The sequence below is a fragment of the Puma concolor genome, chromosome A1 (assembly GCF_028749965.1).
Source record: "Puma concolor isolate L17-30 chromosome A1, mPumCon1.1.hap2, whole genome shotgun sequence".
NCBI lineage: Eukaryota > Metazoa > Chordata > Mammalia > Carnivora > Felidae > Puma > Puma concolor.
Window position 1 is genome coordinate 216,899,805 of NC_141667.1, and position 20,617 is coordinate 216,920,421.

The window sequence follows — 20,617 nt, forward strand, 5'->3', positions numbered from 1 at the left end:
ACACACACACACACACACACACACACACACTAGAAGCCCAGGTGCTCGTATAAAAAAGGGGACGGACACACACACACACACACCCACGCCAGGTGCTCCAGCCGCGCCGAGGACCCACTAGAAGCCCAGGTACTCGTATAAAAAAGGGGAAACACACACACACACACACACACACACACACACACACACACACACACCCACTAGAAGCCCAGGTGCTCGTATAAAAAAGGAGACGGACACACACACACACCCGCCAGGTGCTTGCTCCAGCCGCGCCGAGGACCCACTAGAAGCCCAGGAGGACCCACTAGAAGCTGGGCGGGGCCAGAACACACCCTCGCCTCCTGCCTTCGGAGGGAAGCCCTTCATCCGGGACCTCCAGCCGCCAGAGGCCTGCGACAGTAAGTGTCCGAGGTGGAAGGCACCAGGCGCGTGGCCTCTGCGAGGACAGCGCTGGCGCACATGGGGGGGGGGGGGGGGGGCGTGGATCTGGCTCTGCCGCGTGGCCGGCCGGCTGGCTGGCGGGTCGCCTCGTTTCCCTCCCGGTCTGGGAGGTGATTCGCGTTCCCTGAGAAAGGTAGTCCCTGATGGCCGTGCCGTTGTGTCCACTCTTGGGTAACACAGGCATGGAGGGGCCGGAAATCCATACTTCCGTGTGAAATCTCTGGTCTTTGAACTGTTGGCAACGGGATACGTTAAAATGGGGCTGACCAGACGAAACGCCTCTGCGAGGCCACCTGTTTCCAAGCTCTGCATTAGTGGAAGAGTGCTGTCAGGTTTGCGAAAGGAGAAAGATCCGGGCGAGGGCCCGGCCGCTGATGGGGAGCCCCCCACACGGAGCAGCACGGAGCGGGGTGCTTTGCCGACACTGACGCCTCTCATCCCTGGTGTGTAACTGGGAGGTGAGCTCTGTGGTCGTCCTCCTATTACAGATGAGGAAACTGGGGGGGCCCACGACCTTGCCCGGGGTCCCATAGCTAGCTGGGGCCGGCTGATCCCAGGCCATGGATGCCTTCAATGCCCTGGCGGCCTGCCTCCAGTCCCGTGGAGGATGGGGGGGCGGGGGGCGGGGGACATGGGGGCCGGCTCTGAGACACAGCCACCACGAGCCTGGGGGAACTTGGCGGCTGCCCAGACCAACTTAAGTCTCTAGTGCCTGCTGGAAAAAGGGCTTCTGTGCGCCCTGAGCATGGGCGCAGAACCAACAGGGCACGTCAAACGCTGACGCGGGCTTGCACGGGCGGCTGCTACGGTGCTGGTGTCATTTGTGGCTCGTGACCTTGCCACCAGGCGACTGTTGTTTTAGCTGATGATACCATTTGCCGACAAGGTATGGCGGATGGTGGGAGTGACCGTGCACGGCCCCCACTGCCAGCCCTCTCTTCCAGTTGTCATGGTTCGGGGTGATGAGGACTTCGGTGAAGGTTGGTGGCAGGCAGGGTGAGATCAGCAGGGAAGCCGGGCTGCGAAGGTGGGGCTCTGGTGTCACTGTGGCAGCAGGGGGATGGCTCATTGGCCCCTTGCCAGGCTGGCTGGGAGGAAGGGGTTTCCTATCCAGTCTTGGTTTAAGCTGCAGCGGAGGTCATCCTGGGGAGCTGGGGTACCCCAGGGAATGTATAAAAGGCACACGGTAGGGGGCTGTCCGGCCCCTAAGTCCCCCTTTTCTAGAAACTGCCCCTCCCCCCGCAGAGATATCCAGACACAGCCCCGCCCTTCCTTACCACACAGGACTGCACCAAGAGTGGCCTCCTGATCCAGCCAGCTGGGAGACGCTGGCTTTGAGACCGTCTGTGTCCTGAGTCAACCCAAGTAGGCCGCGACAGAACTTCCGTGTGGAAGTGAGCAGTGGAAGCGAGCGGGGCGGGTGTTGACATGTATTGCCTACCGAAACGACGTGCTTCTCGTGCTATCGGCTCAGGGCCGAGTCTTTTCTGTGCCCGGCTACAGAGTCTCTTAGCCCCTTGAAAAATGGTTTTCCAAACTGAGGCGCTGTGATAAGTCCCAAATGACAAACCAACCCTCAGAAGACATGAAGAGGGCTTTGGGGTTTTCCTTGGCACTCCTGATGACTCCACCTTTCTGTGACGCTCAGCGGATGCTGGCGGGGGGGGGGGGGGTTGGGGGGGGTGGGGGGGTGGGGGTGGGTGGGTGGGTGGCCGGTCACCAGCTGGTGGCTGTCCTAGTCTGGGAGGTACGATTTCTCCTTCCGTTTCATGTTGCCTACTGCCAAGGAACTGGCAGCCTCTATGAAGTTTTCCAAATCAGGGATGGTCAGGAAATTCAGGATCCTACTCATTTTTCCCAGGAGGGTCTGCATCTTCTGGGCCGCTGAACCACATTCTACCTCCAGGATTGCTTTCTGCCTCATTTCACTCAGCACCTCCGGGGTTATGGACTGTGGGAATTCAGAGAAGGCTGGGTGAGCATAAATGCTGCCCAGGTGTCGTGATTTCCACCCCAGGATCAGGCCCCCTGTTGGCCAAGACCAAGCCTTCTCTGGAAACTTCGCCGAGGGGCACGCCTCTGCTCCCGGCCTTGCCCCCAGCAGTACGTCTCTCATTGGCCTGGGCCTGTGGCCACCTGGCCGCAGAGATGTGGGCTGAGGACACACCGAAGCCTGACCCCAAACCAAAGGCTTGCCGGCTCCTGGGCCCTCAAGTGGCCTGCCTTGCAAAGGCTGTGCCTTCCTGGGGGTGTCTGGCTTCTCCCCGTGGATTCCTACCGAGGTGGGGCAGGGAGGGAGATGTCGTCGCACGAAGGGTCTTATTTAAGCCTTACAACGATGTGGTGTCCGTTTTGCAGACAATAAGGGGCACGGGAAGTGTAGGAGGCCTGCCTGGTGCCTCACAGGAAGTGGATGGGCTGGCGTGTTCCTCCTAGGACACCCCAGCTGCCTGGCTCAGGTAGACCTGCTGACGAGTCACGTGTGTGCTGAGTTGCTTCATTTGGGGCCCACCCTCCACTGGCAGAGCCCCTGGGGCTTCCAGGCCTCCTGGACTCTGCCTACACCGGCCTTTACCTGACCCTCCTCCTGGGCACTGGCTTCCTTTTGTGGCCCTCCTCCCTCAGTAAAACTGTCCGAAGGCCAGCGGCCCGGGTCCTCCCACCCTGCCAACCTAGCTGCTCCCTTAGCTCATCAGCACGGTGCGGTGGGGGCTGAGTGGGTGGCTGGGGGACTGGGTCGGCCGCTCTGGGACATCTGGGGTAGGTGAGGACGTTGGGACATGACTATTCAGCATGCCAAGTGGCAGGCCTCGCCAGGCCAGGTGACCAGCTGCCCACTTCTGGCTGTCCACCTTTCCCAGTTGGAAAACGCCTCGGTCCTGGGCGAGCCGAACCCACCACATTCCCTCCGCTCCCTTCCAGTGATTTCATTCGGCCTCATTTTGCCCGAGTCTGCTGTTCGGTTGCTTTGTCCGTCAACCTACTGCTCTGTCTGCTCACCTCCCGGAAAACATGTCGGTCTGTCTCTCTCCCCACACAGGCAGTCCTACTTTCAGAGATCTTGAACGCCTCTCTGGTGGGTCTGGAAACAGAGCCTTCTGTGCGTGGTGAAGGGCAAGTTGGAGCAAGAGCAGGGTCTTGTGTGGGTCCCAGTGGGGGCGGGGGACAAGGACACCCTATTCCTCTCCTGCACTCTGGGCCTGGGGAAGGGTCTCGAGAACCCACCTTCTTGCCCTCTTACGGTCAGAACCGCAGGGTGCACACTCACCATTTGTAGTGGGTTGAACTGTGGCCCCCGAAAGCTATGTCTGAGTCCTAATCCCCAGCACCCGGGGCTCCCACACCCACCGCCCCGCACCATCACCTGGCAAGCTTTTAAGGAATGCAGATCTCCAGGCCCCTCCCCAGACTGACCGGTAACTGTGTTTGAAAACAGGGTTTTTGCAGATGTCATTAAGGATCTCAGTATGAGGCCATCCAGGACTTAGTGTGGGCCCTAAGTCCAGCGTCGGGTGTCCTTACACAAGAAAGGAGAGGGAGACTGGACACACAGACGGACCCAGAGAAGAAGGCTGTGTGAGGGTGGAGGGTTGAACCGATGCTGTAGCAAGCCAGCGAATGCCTGGGGCCACCAGAAGTTGGGAGAGGCAAGGAGGGACTCTCCCCGAGAGCCTGCGGAGGGAGCGTGGCCCTGATGATACCTGGATTTCAGACCTCTAGTCCCCAGGGCTGTGAGGGTGAGTTCCTGTTGTAAGTCACCCGATTTGTGGCAATTTGCTCTGGCAGCCCGAGGACACGAATCCATCTGGCTACTTTCTTGCCCGACTTGGGCGGCACACCCTCAACTCCCCGGTGCTCATTTGTTTCAAGATGAGTGGTTTGGGGAGGAGAGATGAGGATACCCACGGCAGGACTGGGAACGTAGGTTTCCACCTTGTGTCTGTCCCTGCCAAGTGACGGGGCTGTCGTGTCAGGGGAACTACTGAATGTTGACACCTTTGCTTTCTCGTCTGAGCTCTTTGAGGCTGTCCGGCTCCTCGGCTCCAAGTCTCAAGGGCTCGGAAGTGACTGATTGCTTCTGTTGTGGTCAAGCATCGGGTCAGCGAAGGTGGCCGTGTCGGTCCTCCGTTGGTTGCAGAGATGCCGAACGTGGCCCAGAGAGAGGCCGGTGGCCTGGGCCGGCGGGCGGCAGCCTGGCAGAGGGAGGTGAGACCTTACCTTGTACTTGGTGCCCAGGTTTAAGCGGATGTGCTTCTGTTGGTGGTTGAAGCAGAAGGTGATCTCGTCCTGGCTCCTTATTTGTACTTTGATGTACTGGTTGATTTTCAAGGAGATGGACTGGACGGGCGGCGCGTGGACGTGCAGGTTCAGATTCCACCAGTTCCAGGCCTTCTGGTATTTGCCTTTGGGGAAGTAGTAGCCCAGGTTTTGGCTCAGGCTCAACCTAGACCAAGAAGGGATCAGGTAACCATGGCGCTGGGCCCTTGTGCGCGGGGGGGGGGGGGGGGGGGGGGGGGGGGGGGGGGCAGAGCCTCTCCTGTGGCGAATGCAGGCCTGCCCCCCTCCCCTGCCTCTTTCCCATTCTCCTCCCTCCTGGCCTGGAGGCTCCCACGCCCACCGCCCCGCACAATCACCTGGGAAGCTTTTAAGGAATGCAGATCTTCAGGCCCCACCCCAGACGGACAGAATGTGAATCCAGAAGGTGGGGGTCAGCCCTTCCCCAGTGTGCACATCATCCTTCCCTTTGGGTTTTGGACCCGGAGAAGATGTGGTTATCTCTTGCCTGCCTTATTGGAGAATTTTTAAAAAGTGCTTTATGTGAGGCTAAGTCAAATGTCCTAAAACTTTTTTTTGCCCGTAATTTTATGTATGTCCCTGAACAAGCCACGTATATTCCCTGAGCCTAAGTTTCTTCATCAAGAAAATAAAAGTAGTTCCTAGATTTCCCTAAGGTATCTTCTGGCCTTTGAAAGTGAGTGTCACTGGGGACAAGAGGCCCTAATGAATGTCACCAGGTAATGATCTGAGAGAATTGGCTGAGTTTCTTGCCCCCGCTACTTAGCATCTAGTAACTTCTTCTACCTTTGAGGCATTGATTTCTGCACAAAAGGCCCCCAGGGCAAGGCAGATACCTCTGAGAACAAAGTTGTCAACTAGGAAATGAGGCATCTGGGTGGCTCAGTGGGTTCAGTGTCCAACTCTTGATCTCAGCTCAGGTCATGATCTCACAGTTCATGAGATCTAGGCTCTGCACTAATGAATGGTGTGGAACCTGTTGGGGATTCTGTCTCTCCCTCTCTCTCTACCCCTCCCTCTCTGTCTATCTCAAAATAAATAAACACACTTAAAAAATTAAAAAAAAAAAAAACTCAAAGAGAAAAAGAAAAAAAAGAAAGGAGAAAATCCCCAAACACACAGAAATTAAAAAAAAAAAAAAAAACTTAAAGAATATGTAAGAAAATATTCTTAAAAACCAAGGCTGGGAGAGTGAAAAAAATTTTTGGAAGTAAAAACAAAAGTCTGGTTTTGACTATCAAGAAGAAAAGCATTATAAAGTTGATGCAAGATGGTAGGCATTTCCCACTCCATGACCACTTAGTTGGGAAGGGAAGTGGGAAATCCTGAAAACACTGAGTACTTACCCCAAAAAGGTAGAGAAAGATTTTGAAGTGGCTGGATTACCTTGATTTGGTGGGATGAAGTTTCCCGCTATTGCCAGAAATGGGAACTTAATGGGGCACCTGGGTGGCTCAGTCGGTTAAGCGTCTGACTTCGGCTCAGGTCATGATCTCACAGCTTGTGAGTTCGAGCCCCGCTTCGGGCTCTGTGCTGACAGCTCAGAGCCTGGAGCCTGCTTCGGATTCTGTGTCTCCCTCTCTCTCTCTGCTCCTCCCCCGCTTGTGCTCTGTCTCTGTCTCTCTCTCCCAAAAATGAATAAAATGTAAAAAAAAAATTTTTTTTTAATTGGAAACTTAAGTTCAGTTGCACTGAGATATTTAGAAGTTTGGTTTTGTGTACAATACATGAGACTCCAAAGCACTCACCATGCCCTCCTCTCTGAGCCACCTGGAACAGAAGGGCACTGCGTCTTTCTAAGGCAATTGTCACCAGGTTTGACTCTCAAGAAGCATGGAGGAGATACAGCCCGTGGAAGGGGTCACTGTGAGTCTGTGGTCGCTGTTTCACGCACGAGGAAGCAATGGCACCAGGGACAGAGTGCCTTCCCTGAGGCCAGGGACCTGCCTTGCTGCCCTCACGATACCCATCGTCCCCTTTGCAACATGTGCGAGTCGGAGAAACAAATTCACAAGCGAATGAGAGAGAGAGACTTACCCAGTGTGGGAGGACAGATGTGCAGCCTGGGAATCAAACCTTAACCACACTGCTTCTCCTTGGGGAGGGGTGTGTGGCTCTCATGACCCAAACTTACCAGATTGCTTTGTTTTCATCGTAGAAGGTGGCATGGCCGGAGTTGTTGATAAGGGCCCGGACACAACCTTCTTCACTGTCTTCTAGAATGATATATATGAACTTTCTCTGTTTTGTACTGAGGATGAGCATAGCCAGCTTTCCTGATGGATAACTGGAAGACAGTTAAGGCACAAGCACCCTCTTGGGACCCCCAGGAAAGGCAGAGAGCCCTGCAGAGGACGCAGGGCTCAGGAAAACCCATGCCCCAGCCCCAAACCACAAACTTCTTAGGTGTCACATGTGTCAGTATGAGTGTCCCTGGGTTTCGGTGGATACTGTATTTGGCCCGATTCATCAGGAAAGAGAATTTGGAAGACAATCCCACTGGGGTAGAGAATTAATTTTCCATCACCTTGAGGCACCTGGGAAGAGAAAATGACCTTATGAAAAGTGCAAAGGGGCTGACTGTCCCAATTCAGAGTCTAGTGTTGTCACTAGAGTGCTTGGGGTCTATTTACTCTCTGGATGCCCACCCATCACTACCCCAGCCATTGCTACCACCATCTTGCTGGGGGTTCTGAATAGGAAATCTCTCGGGACCTCAGTTTACGTGTCTATGTGATGAGGATGAAATGGATCACTGTGTGTGTGTGTGTGTGTGTGTGTGTGTGTACTCACAGGCACACACACAGATTTTATTTTTATTTTATTTTTAATTTCTTTTTAATGTTTATTTTTGACAGAGAGAGAGAGAGAGAGAGAGAGAGAGAGAATGAACGGGGAGGGGCAGAGAGAGAGGGAGACACAGAATCCGAAGCAGGCTCCAGGCTCCGAGCCATCAGCACAGAGCCCGACGCGGGGCTCGAACTCACAGACCGTGAGATCATGACCGGAGCCGAAGTCAGACGCTAAACCAACTGAGCCACCCAGGCGCCCCCACACAGATTTTAAACTATTATGTCAATGACTCTAGTGGTTATTGGTTGTATTTGTTTCCAAAGGCTGCCGTAACAAAGGAACACAAAATGGGTACTTTAAAACCCCAGAGATTCATTCTTTCACGGTTGTGGAGGCCAGAAGTCTGAAATCAAGGTGTCAGCAGGGGTGGTTCTTTCTGGAGGCTCCGAGGAAGAATTTCTTCCATGCCTCTCTCCTGGGGTTTGGTGATGACCTGGGATCCCTGTTGCTCCTTGCCTTGTCTACACATGGCTGCAATGTCCACCTCCAGTGTCCCATAGTGTCCGCCATGTGTCTGTGTCTTCACGCGGCCATCTTCTTGAAAGAACCGCAGACGTCCTGGATTAGGGACCCGCTTCAGCATGACCTCGTCTTCACTACCTCCATAAAGACCGATTGTCCAAGTAAGGTTCCATTCCGAGGCACCAGGCGTTAGGACGTAGATAGAGCTTTTCAGGGGAATACAATTCAACTCATAACATTGGCATCACTCGGGTTTTTTATTTCTTCTTGAGTCAGTTTTAGTGAATTATATTTTCCCGGGACGTTGTTCGTTTTAGGTAAATTTTCAAATTTATTGTCCTAATATTGTTGTCATGTGGTGTTAAAAAAAAAAACAAACCCTCTATTGCCTCTATAGTTATGACCTTGTCTTCATTCTTTTTATTGTGACTCTCTTCTCTCTCTCTCTTTTTCCTGGATAAACCCTGCTCGAAGATTTGCCGATTTTACTAGTCTTTCCAGAGAACCAGCTTTTGGTTTGCTTCTTCTACTCTCACTTTGTTTTCCATTGTATCAGTTTTTAGTCTTACTAGGATCATTTATATGCTCCTGTCGGTTTTCTATATTATTTTATTTTATTTTTCTAATTCCTTGAATTGAATATTGAGCTTGTTGGTTTTCCTCCTCCTCCTTAATACACGCCTTTAAAGCTATAGCACTTCTTGCAAAATACTGTTTTAGCTGTTTCCCATGCATGTAGCTGTTAACCGTGAGTTTCACTCTAAACATGTTCAAATTTCCAGTACGATCTCTCCTTTGACACCTATGTTATTTACAAGTATGTCTTCAAATTTGCAAATGCACAGGGTGCTTTTGGAGATGTTGTTTATTATTACTAAATATTTATTATTAAATATTTACTTATTTATTATTTATTATTAAAATTCACGGGGGTAAGAGAGCATAGTCTATGTGGTATCAGCTCATGGGAGAGGATAGTGTTTGCTGGGACTTGCTTAGTGGCCCAGTTGTGTCATCAATTACCGCAGCTATTTCACATGTAGCTATTTCTTTGAGAAGGACCCATGCCCTGGTCTTGTGTTCCCATCTGGGCATTAAAACCCACGCTCCTGGATTATCAGGATGTGCCGTTCTCCCACCCCTCGCTCTCCCCTCCCCAGCACCCGGTGACCCCCTGCCTCCCGCTTCCCACACTTGCGCTCTCGTCGTACCCTTCTGGCGTTCAGTTTCTCTATTTGTGGTGTTGATCATTTCTCTTACTTTCTTACACACTCTGCTCTGTGTTTCTGACGCTTTGTACATTTCATCTACATTTCCCAGATGTTTGCAGCCGGAAGGCTTTTGGGGTCATCTAGTGTCCCACCCCACTCTAATTGGAACTCAGGTTGGTGGTTCTCCAATTAGCATTATTGTTTTTTACATAATTATTTATTTATTTTTGAGAGAGAGAGAGAGAGAGAGAGAGAGAGAGAGAGACAGGGAGGGAGAGAATATGCAAGCATGGGCACACTGAGGACGGGCAGAGAGAGGAGACACAGAATCCCAAGCAGGCTCCGCACTGTCAGCGCAGAGCCCGACAAGGGGCTCGAACTCGTGAACCATGAGATCATGACCTGAGCCGAAAACCAAGAGTTGGGTGCTCAACTGACAAAGCCACCCAGGCGCCCCACCAACTATTATCTTTGACGATGAAGACCCGTTTGTTCAAGAAAGCTTACAGCAGAATGCCCACATCCAAGGCGATGAAAGAAAACGATACAGTTGCCTGAGGAGCTGGGGCGGAGGGCTCCTGAGGGCATCCGAGTGAAAACCAGTCTGTGAGGTGACAAAGATCTGCAGACCGACTCCAACCCCACACCCAGCACTGTGCTGAACACTTTACCTCCACAGCGCGAGGACTCTGCAAGGTAGGCACCGTCATGATCTCCCTTGAAGACGAGGCTAAATGACTCGTCCCGTGAGAGGAGAGCCAGAGTTCAGGAATCTGCCCCTTGCTTGCCTCCAACCAGTAAGCTCCCAGCCACTTCCCACATTTAGTCTGCAAATCACTGCTTTTTTCTTTTTTAACCTAAAACAGGTGCTTTGTAAAGACATCCGGGGTTGGTTTGTTCCTGATGGCCTGTAAGAAGCTTCTAGACATTGCTCATGGGAGAGGATGTTTGTAGTTTAGGTCTTAGTTTCAAACGCCCCCTGAAAGCCAGACTTTCTTGAGAGGCTTTCTGCCTGTCAAATCCAATTGTCACGTAATGACATTTTCCTAGTGATGAAGACCCCACGGGCAAAGCAAAATCTCTGACACAGAGGAGAAATTGTCACATTTTCTCTCACTGGGAATTATATAATAAGTGGCTTATCTAAAAGCCTAAATCTCATCACCATTTGCCTGGGGACAGGGTATGAGAGTAGGAGCTAAAAGTTAGGAGAGAAGGGACTACATCTCAGGCCCTCCCTTCAGTTCTACTAGAGAGGAAACTGCCTCACGGGTAGGGCCCTGTGCTATGAGAGAACGGCTGTCTGTCCCTGAGCTCTCCCTGTAACCATCTGTCTCTGAGCTCTCTCCCTGTGGCTGTCCATCCCTGAGCTGTTGTTGCGGCCATCCGTCCCTCAGCTGTGCCCCCTGTAGCCGTCTGTCCCTCAGTTCTCCCTGCAGCTGTCCGTTCCTGAGCTGTCCCTGGGGCCATCTCTCCCTGAGCTGTCTCCCTGTGGCCATCTATCCCTGAGCTGTCCCTGTGGCCGTCTGTCCCTGAGCGCTCCCTGCCTGCTGTGGAGCTGCTGGCTCCTGGGCTGGCCGGGCTGGCCCCTGCCTGAACACGAGCACACACTTCTAAACGGTGCTACCTGACTCAGCAAGCTACCTGGAATTTATTGCTCATTTGAAAAAAACAAAAAAACAGCCAGATGTTCCACTCCTCATGGGCCTTTTGGGCAGCCCCATGTTGTGGGGTGGATTAGGAAGGGACCTCTGTTTAGATCACCTAGTGGGAAACTTCCCCTTGGCTGCAAGGATATTTAGACAGACGCTGCAGGAGTAAAACTCTGAGGCAGGACAGGACAGGGATTGTGGGAAACATGGGGTTCGCCAGCCCAGCTGGAGTAAGCAGCCAAGGAAGGTTTCACTGATATGTTGGAAGTGAGGAAGCTGGAACCTTCTGAGGGCTTCCAACATCCTTACCATTCACTGCTTGGTACAACCTGGAGAGCCCCCCGGCTTTCCGTCAGTTTCTCCATCCACAGGAGTTCTGGCTGCTCCACTGACTTCCTTCTTCACACAGGCCCAAGAGATGAAGGGAGACTGAACTTTCCATTCCTTCCGTGGAGGCTCAAAGAGTCATACCTTGGTTGACAGTATCGGTTTCCAGTTCTTTCCTACTTTTGCCACAAGGTGAAGCAACCCTCGTCATTTTAAGATGTTCGGCTTCTTATCCTCTTAGTGCAAACTGCTTTCATTTTCCTTTGGACACACAGCAGAAATGCGTTTCCCAGTTCTCTCGCATCTAGGTGGGGTCATGTGACTTGTTTGGTGAGTAGAATTTTTTTTTTTTTAATTTTTTTTTCAACGTTTTTTTATTTATTTTTGGGACAGAGAGAGACAGAGCATGAACGGGGGAGGGGCAGAGAGAGAGGGAGACACAGAATCGGAAACAGGCTCCAGGCTCTGAGCCATCAGCCCAGAGCCTGACGCGGGGCTCGAACTCACGGACCGCGAGATCGTGACCTGGCTGAAGTCGGACGCTTAACTGACTGCGCCACCCAGGCGCCCCTGGTGAGTAGAATTTAAGCCTAGACCTTGACTTCACTCCTGTCCACGCAACAGGATACAAAAGACTCCAAGATGGCGGAGACCCACCAGAAAGGAGCCCAGAGCCCCCAGAGCCAGCCTTGGAGGAGAGCCCCTCAAGAGAGCTATGAGACTTGAGTCAGACGTGACATGAGCAAGAAACATGCATCCGGTTATAAACCTGTTAGCTTTGGGAACTATTTGTTTCAGCGGGTAATGAGCATTGCTCTGAGTAATACAGGCTCTGGGTCCACGTGAGAGTTATTTACATTTTTGGGGGTCTCACTTTCTTCGACTGGAAAGTGAAGAGAGTTAATACCATACCTATCCCATGAGACTGTTGGGAAAAGCGAAGTTTACGTTACACGTAGAAGTGCTTTATAACCTGCACAGTGTTACACAAATGTTAGGTTCCATTAGGCTTGAGTTCTCCAGTTTAGTAAATAGTAACATGGCAGTTACTCAGTTGCTCAGGCCAGAATTCTCAGATACATCCTCTCAACTTCTTTTTCTCTCACATCCTACTTCCAATTTAACAGGAAGCCTTTTTGAGTCTTTCTTCAAACAACACCCCAAATCAGACTGCTTTCCACCACCTCTGCTGCCATTGCCCTAGTTGAGATGCCCGTCGTCTTTCACCCGAATTAATGCCCTGGCTCTCAGCTGAACTTCCAGCGTCTATTAACTTGCCTTGTTAAATCTATTCTCCATACACAGCCAGAAAGATCCTTCTACGGCATAAAAGATTCTTCTACGGCGTAAGTCAGATGATGTTCCTCCCCTGCTCCAGATCGTCTCATGACTTCATATCATCCTTAGGATAAAATCTCGAGTCTTACTCTGACTCACCAGGCTCTACCCGAACAGGGCATCTGAGCCCCTTCCCCATCCTCCTCACTTGCTCACAGCTGTCCTTGAGGAAAGTGCTCAGGACCTTTGCAACGCTTTGCTCTGCCCCTCATTTCATGCATGCCTAGACTCAAATGGCACTTCCCCAGCTGCCTTATACTTATCAGAACAACTCTCCGCTCAGGCCAACAACTCATGAGCCCCTGAGGCTACTTCATCCGTAGTTCCTAACAATACCTGACAAAGCACTGACCAGGATTGTTGTGCATTGGCTGTCTCCTCAACTGGAACAGAAGTTCCGTGGGCACAGGACCTTTGTTTTGTTCACCCTTCTATCTCCAGCACCTAGAAGAGGACCTGGGCATAGTAGATTCTCACTTTATATGTTCAGAAGGCATAAAGTCTATCACATCTTCCTAATGCCCCCTTCAGCGCCTCTTTTTTTGAGCTTCAGACCTGATTGCTACCTCACTCTGAGGGACTCCACTATTTTGAGATGTTTGAGATTTTTATAACTGTACTGTGTAGGTGCTTTTTTAAAAAAAAAATAGGCTTTATTTTTTTAGAGCAGGGCACAGCAAAACCGAGCAGAAAGTACAGAGATTCCCATATGTCTTTTGTCCCTAACACATGCACAGCCTCCCCTACTACATACACCCGGCACCCACTGTCTGTTATCGTCAATAAACCTGCATCGGCACATCACTACCGCCCAGAGTCCATAGGTACGTTAGGGCCCACTCTTGCTGTTGGACATTCTTTGGGTTTGGAAGAGGTATCACGGCGTGTATCCATCACACTGTGTCGTTTTTACTGCCCTAAAAATCCTCTGTGCTCCTTTGATTCATCCCTCCTTTTAAACTTCTGGCAACTACCGATCTTTATACTGTTTCTCTAGTTTTGTCTTTTCTAAAATGTCATATAGTTAGAATACTACATATCTTTTCAGGTAAGTCTCCTTGACCTAGTAACATGAATTTCAATTTCCTCCACGTCTTTTTATGGCTTGGGAGCTCATCTCTTTTTAGCACTGAGTAAATATTCCATTGTATGGATGTACCACAGTTTACTTATCCAATCCTCATGGGATGGCTTTTTGTTTTGTGCTTTTTGTGTTTGTTTGGCAGAGTAATGATTTTATTTTAGAACATCGTTGCGGAAAACATGTTCTGATGAGGTATAATCTTATCTTTCGTTATCTTTTCAAATTTTCATTTAAATCTAGTTAGTTGACATACAGTGCGATATTGGTTTCAGGGCTAGAATTCAGTGATTCATCACTTACATACAACACCCAGGGCTCATCATAACAAGTGCCCTCCATAATACCCATCATCACCCATAGAGCCCATCCCCCACCCCCCTCCCTCCATCAACCTTCAGTTTGTTCTCCATCTTTAAGAGTCTCTTATGGTTTGTTTCCCTCTCACTCTCTTTTTTAAATCTGCCTCTCATATGTTCGTCTTTTTCTTAAATTCCACATATGAGGAGTGAAATCAGATGGTATTTGTCATTCTCCAGCTGACTTATTTTGCTTAGCATAATACACTCTAGTTCCATTTATGTCATTGCAAATGACGAGATTTCATTCTTTTTGATGGCTGAGTAATATTCCATCATAGATGTATACTACATCTTTATCCATTCATCAGCCGATGGACATTTGGGCTCTTTCCACAGTTTGGCTATTGTTGATAGTGCTGCCATAAACCTCGGGGTGCGTGTATACCTTCGAATCGGTATTTTTTTTTTTTTTAATTTTTTTTTTTTCAGTGTTTATTTATCTTTGGGACAGAGAGAGACAGAGCATGAATGGGGGAGGGGCAGAGAGAGAGGGAGACACAGAATCGGAAACAGGCTCCAGGCTCTGAGCCATCAGCCCAGAGCCTGACGCGGGGCTCGAACTCACGGACCGCGAGATCGTGACCTGGTTGAAGTCGGACGCTTAACCGACTGCGCCACCCAGGCACCCCCGAATCTGTATTTTTATATCCTTTGAGTAAATACCTAGTAGTGCAATTGCTGGGTCATAGGGTATTTCTATTGTTAGCTTTTTGAGGAATCTCCATACCGTTTTCCAGAGTGGACGTACCAGTTTGCAATCCCAGCAACAGTGTCAGCGGGTTCCTTTTTCTCCACAACCCTGCCAACATCTGTTGTTTTCTGTGTTGTTAATTTTAGTCATTCTGACAGGTGAGAGGTGGTATCTCATGGTTTTGATTTGTATTTCCCTGATGATGAGTGATGTTGATCATCTTTTCACGTGCCTGTTACTCATCTGTATGTCTTCTTTGGAAAAATGTCTACGTGTCTTCTGCCCATTTTTTCACTGGATTATTTGGTTTTTTTTGGGTGTTGAGTATGAAAACTCATACTCAACAATTTATGGATTTTGGATACTAACCTTTTGTCAGATATGTCATTTGAAAATATCTTCTCTCATTCTGTAGACTGTCTTTTAGTTTTATGGGTTGTTTCCTTCACTATGCTAAAGCTTTTTAACTTGATGAAGTCCCAATAGTTCATTTTTGCTTTTGTTTTCCTTGCCTCCAGTGATGTGTTGAGTAAAAAGTTGCTATGGCCGATGTCAGAGGTTGCTGTCTGTGTTCTCCTCTAGGATTTTGATGGTTTCCTATCTCACATTTAGGTCTTTCCATTTTGAATTTATTTTTGTGTATAGTGTAAGAAAGCGGTCCAGTTTCATTCTTCTCCACGTAGCTGTTCAGTTTTTCCAGCATTATTTATTGAAAGACTGTCTTTTTTCCATTGGATATTCTTTCCTGCTTTGTTGAGGATTAGTTGACCATATAGTTGTGGGCCCACTTCTGGGTCTTCTGTTCCACTGATCTATGTATCTGTTTGTGTGCCAGTACCATACTGTCTTGATGACTACAGCCTTGTAATACAGCTTGAAGTCCAGGATTGTAATGCCTCCAGCTTTGGTTTTCTTCTTCAGGATTGATTTGGCTATTCGTGGTCTTATCTAGTTCTATACACATTTTAGGATTGTTTATTCTAGCTCTGTGAAGAATGCTGGTGGCATTTTGACAGAGATTGCATTAAATGTGTAGATTGCTTTGAGTAGTATAGACATTTTAATAATGTCTGTTCTTCCAAACATGAGCATGGAATGTTTTCCCACTTCTTTGTGTCCTCTTCAAGTTCTTTAATAAGTGTTCTATTGTTTTAGGTATCTTATGGTTTTTGGTGTAATTCTAAATGGGATCAATTCTTTGATTTCTTTATCTGCTGCTTCATTATTGGTGTACAGAAACGCAACAGATTTCTGTACATTGATTTTATATCTTATGACTTTGCTGAATTCGTGTATATTTGCAACTTTTTGTGGAGTCTTTTGGGTTTTCCAAATAGAGTATCATGTCATCTGCAGATAGTGAAAGCTTGACTTCTTCCTTGCCCATATGGATGCCTTTTACTTATTTTTGTTGTCTGATTGCTGAGGCTAAGGCTTCCAGGACAATGTTAAATAGTAATGGTGACAGCGGACGTCCCTGTCTTGTTCCTGACCGTAGAGGAAAAGCTCTGTTTTTCCTCATTGAGGATGATATTAACTGCAGGTCCTTTCTATATGACCTTTATGCTGATGTTGAGGTATGTTCCATCTATACCTACTTTTTATCAAGAATGGATGCTATATTCTGTCAAATGCTTTTTCTGCATTTATTGAAAGGACCGTATGATTCTTATCCTTTCTTTTATTAATGGGGTGCATCACATTGGTTGATTTGCAAATACTGAACCACCCTGCAGCCCAGGAATAAATCCCACTTGATTGTGGTGAATAATTCTTTTAAGGTACCTTTTAAGGTACTGTTGAATTCGATTTGTTAGTACGTTGTGGAGAATTTTTGCATCCATAGTCATCAGGGATATTGGCCTGCAATTGCTTCTAGTGGGCCCTTTGTATGGCTTTGGAATCAAGGTAATGCTGGCTCCATAGAAGGAGTTTGGAAGTTTTCCTTCCATTTGTATTTTTTGGAACAATTTGAGAGGAATAGGTAATAACTCTTCTTTAAATATCTGGTAGAATTCCCCTGGGAAGCCATTTGGCCCTGGACTTTGGTTTGTTGGACATTTTTGATTATTGATTCAATTTCTTTGCTGGTTATGGGTCTGCTCAAGTTTTCTATTTCTTCCTGTTTCATTTTTGGTGGTTAGTATGTTAATAGAAATTTGTCCATTTCTTCCAGATTGCCCAGTTTGTTGGCATATAATTTTTCATATATTCTCTTATTGTTTGTACTTTTGTGGTGTTGATTTCCTCTTTCACTTGTGATTTTACCTATTTGGGTCCTTTCTCTTTTCTTTTTGAGAAGTCTGGTTTATCAACTTTATTAATTCTTTCAGAGAACCAGCTCTTAGTTTCATTGTTCAGTTCTACTGTTTTTTTGTTTGTTTGTTTCTATATTGTTTATTTCTGCTCTAATCCTTATTATTTTCCTTCTTCTGCCGGCTTTAGGCTTTATTTACTCTTCCTTTTCTAGATCATTTAGATGTAAGGTTAGATGGTGTATTTGAGACTTCTCTTGCTTCTTGATGTAGGCCTGTATTGCAATATACTTTCCTCTTAGGACTGCCTTTGCTGCATCCCAAAGGTTTTGGATGTTGGTTTTCATTTTCATTTGCTTACATGTACTTTTTAGATTTCTTCTTTAATTTACTGGTTAACTTATTCCCTCTTTAGTAGTAGGATGTTCTTTAACCTCCATGTGTTTGTGGTCTTCCTAAATTTTTTCTTGTGGTTGACTTCAAGTTTCATAGTGTTGTGGTCTAAAAATATGCCTGGTATGATTGCAGTCTTTTTGTACATGTTGAGGGCTGATCTGTGACCCGGCAAATGATCTATTCTGGAGAAAGTTCCATGTGCACTTGAGAAGAATGTGTATTCTTCTGCTTCAGGATGAAATGTTCTGAATATATCTGTTAAGTCCATCCACTCCAGTGTATCATTCAAAGCCATTGTTTTCTTGTTAATTTTCTGCTTAGGTGATCTGTCCATTGTTGTAACTGGGGTGTTAAGGGTCCCTTACTGTTAATATATTATTATCAATGAGTTTCTTTATGTTTGTTATTAATTGATTTATATATTTGGATGCTCTTAAATTGGCTGTATAAGTACTTACAATTGTTAGATCTTCTTGATGGATAGGTCCCCTAATTATGATATAATACCCATCTTCATGTCTTATTACAGTCTTTATTTAAAAATTTTTTTTAACGTTTATTTATTTTTGAGACAGAGAGAGAGAGAGAGAGAGCATGAACAGGGGAGGGTCAGAGAAAGAGGGAGACACAGAATCTGAAACAGGCTCCAGGCTCTGAGCTGTCAGCACAGAACCCAACGCGGGGCTTGAACCCACCGACTGCGAGATCATGACCTGAGCTGAAGTCAGTAGCTCAACGGACTGAGCCACACAGGCGCCCCTAGTTTTTGTTGAATTTAATGGGAGTTCTCTGTGTTTCTTGGATTTTGATGTCTGTGTTCTTCCCAGATTACAGAAGTTTTCAGCTATAATTTACTCATATAAACCCAGATTACAGAAGTTTTCAGCTATAATTTGCTCATATAAACCTTCTGCCTCCTTTTCTCTCTCTTCATCTTCTGAGACTCCTATGATATGAATGTTATTACATTTTAAGAAGTTGCCAAGTTCCTTAAGTCTACCTTCATGATCCAATACCTTTCTTTCCCTCTTCTTTTCAGCTTCATTATATTCTATAATTTTATCTTCTGTTTCACTGATTAATTCCTCTGCTTTGTTGATCCTCACTGTTATGGCATCTATTCAGGTTTGTACCTTGGGTATAGCATTTTTAATTTTGGCCTGACTAGATAGATTTTAGTTCTTTTATCTCTGCAGTAAGGGATTCTCTAGTGTCTTCTATGCTTTTTTTTTTTCAAGCCCAGCTAGTATCCTTATAATTGTTGTTTTAAATTCTAATTCAGACATCTTACTTATATCTGTATCGATTAAACCCCTGGCTGGTTTCTACTTCGTGTTCTTTCTTCTGGGGTGAATTCCTCTGTCTTGTCATTTTGTCCAGAAAAAAAAAAAAATCTAGATCCTAGCTGTGTTTTGGTCTGCTTGTTAAAAGAAGCTAGATCCAAAATATATATATAATAAAAAATTAAATAATTAAACATTGAAAAATTAAAACGTAAAAATAAAAAGGAAGCTAGATCCTATTTCCCCTAGAGCTGAAGCTTTGTGGCACTCTATGATCAGTAGACTTGGTGCATGTGAGTGGTTTGTGCTGGTCTTCTGGGGGAGGAGCCTGTTGCACTGATTCTCAGGTGGCCTTGCCCTAGTGAAGATGCACCTGCAGGGCGCAGGGGGTGGGGCTTTGTGTAGTGGCTCTGGGCTCCTTTTGGCAATACTGTTTAGCTCACTGCGGTTAGTCACTGCAGGTGGGCAAGGAATGAGATTTTTTTTTAATTTTAATTTTTTAATTTTATTTCTTTCTTCTCTTGTGGTTTTATTTTATTTTTTTTAAATATGGAACTTATTGTCAAATTGGTTTCCATACAACACCCAGTGCTCATCCCAAAAGGTGCCCTCCTCAATACCCATCACCCCCCCCGTCTCTCCCACCCCCCATCGACCCTCAGTTTGTTCTCAGTTTTTTTTTTTTTTAATTTTTTTTTTTTCAACGTTTATTTATTTTTGGGACAGAGAGAGACAGAGCATGAACGGGGGAGGGGCAGAGAGAGAGGGAGACACAGAATGGGAAACAGGCTCCAGGCTCTGAGCCATCGGCCCAGAGCCCGACGCGGGGCTCGAACTCACAGACCGCGAGATCGTGACCTGGCTGAAGTCGGACGCTTAATCGACTGCGCCACCCAGGCGCCCCTGTTCTCAGTTTTTAAGAGTCTCTTATGCTTTGGCTTTCTCCCACTCTAACCTCTTTTTTTTTTTTTTTCCTTCCCCTCCCCCATGGTTTTCTGTTAAGTTTCTCAGGATCCACATAAGAGTGAAAACATATGGTATCTGTCTTTCTCTGTATGGCTTATTTCACTTAGCATCACACTCTCCAGTTCCATCCACGTTGCTACAAAGGGGCATATTTTGTTCTTTCTCATTGCCACGTAGTACTCCATTGTGTATATAAACCACAATTTCTTTATCCATTCATCAGCTGATGGACATTTAGGCTCTTTCCACAATTTGGCTATTGTTGAGAGTGCTGCTATAAACATTGGGGTACGAGTGCCCCTGTATCCCTTGGGTAAATTCCTAGCAGTGCTATTGCTGGGTCATAGGGCAGATCTATCTTTAATTTTTTGAGGAACCTCCACACTGTCTTCCAGAGTGGTTGCACCAGTTTGCATCGCCCCCCTCTCATCTCTGGATCAGGGAGCTTATGCTTGCCACTCCTCAGGAAGCCCTCACAGATAAGCAAACAATCACCCCTTCTGTGTCCCTGGCTTCTGTCAGATCCCCACCTGCACTCTGTGTGTGTTTGAGCTGTCCACCTGTCAGGTGGCACAGCTTTCCTGGGTTTTCTCTCAGGCATGGCTGTGTTTCAAAACTAACTTTCGGATACCCCCGTGGTGCGGCCCAGTACTGATCCTCTGGGGGAGAGTCTTAGTGCCCTGTGGCCGGTGCTGGCTTGTCCCAGAAAGTGGTTGCGTGACTGTGCGGTGGCTCGGAGTTTATGGTAAATCGCAGCAGAAAGCTGGCGCCAAGGTCCCTGCCCTCGGCGGGCATCTTTGTTCCCGTGCTGGTGAATGCGGCAGCTCAGTGGTGCCCACTGGGTCCTTTGCCCGCGGAAAGGCCAGATGCCCCCTACCAAATGCACTCCCGGCACGGGAACCACTTCTCCCAGGGCAGCCCAGGGGATCCTCGGACTGAGCTGCCCACTCTTGCTGCAGCACCACCAGGGGCCACCCTGGTGATCCCGCTGACCTCTGAA

General features: G+C 47.8%; 1 protein-coding gene across 1 annotated transcript in view; it reads right to left on the reverse strand.

The window, feature by feature from the left end:
• Positions 1-2,148: 2,148 nt before the first annotated feature.
• Positions 2,149-20,617, reverse strand: part of ERICH6B (glutamate rich 6B) — a 70,337-nt gene continuing 51,868 nt past the window's right edge. Inside the window, exons 10-13 of the mRNA XM_086717549.1 lie at positions 7,192-7,277; positions 6,875-7,027; positions 4,663-4,888; positions 2,149-2,395 (exon numbers count right to left, since the gene is read on the reverse strand). Of these exons, the coding sequence (XP_086573675.1) occupies positions 2,180-2,395; positions 4,663-4,888; positions 6,875-7,027; positions 7,192-7,277 (681 nt within the window). The 3' untranslated portion in view covers positions 2,149-2,179. The remainder of the gene's footprint in view (positions 2,396-4,662; positions 4,889-6,874; positions 7,028-7,191; positions 7,278-20,617) is intronic.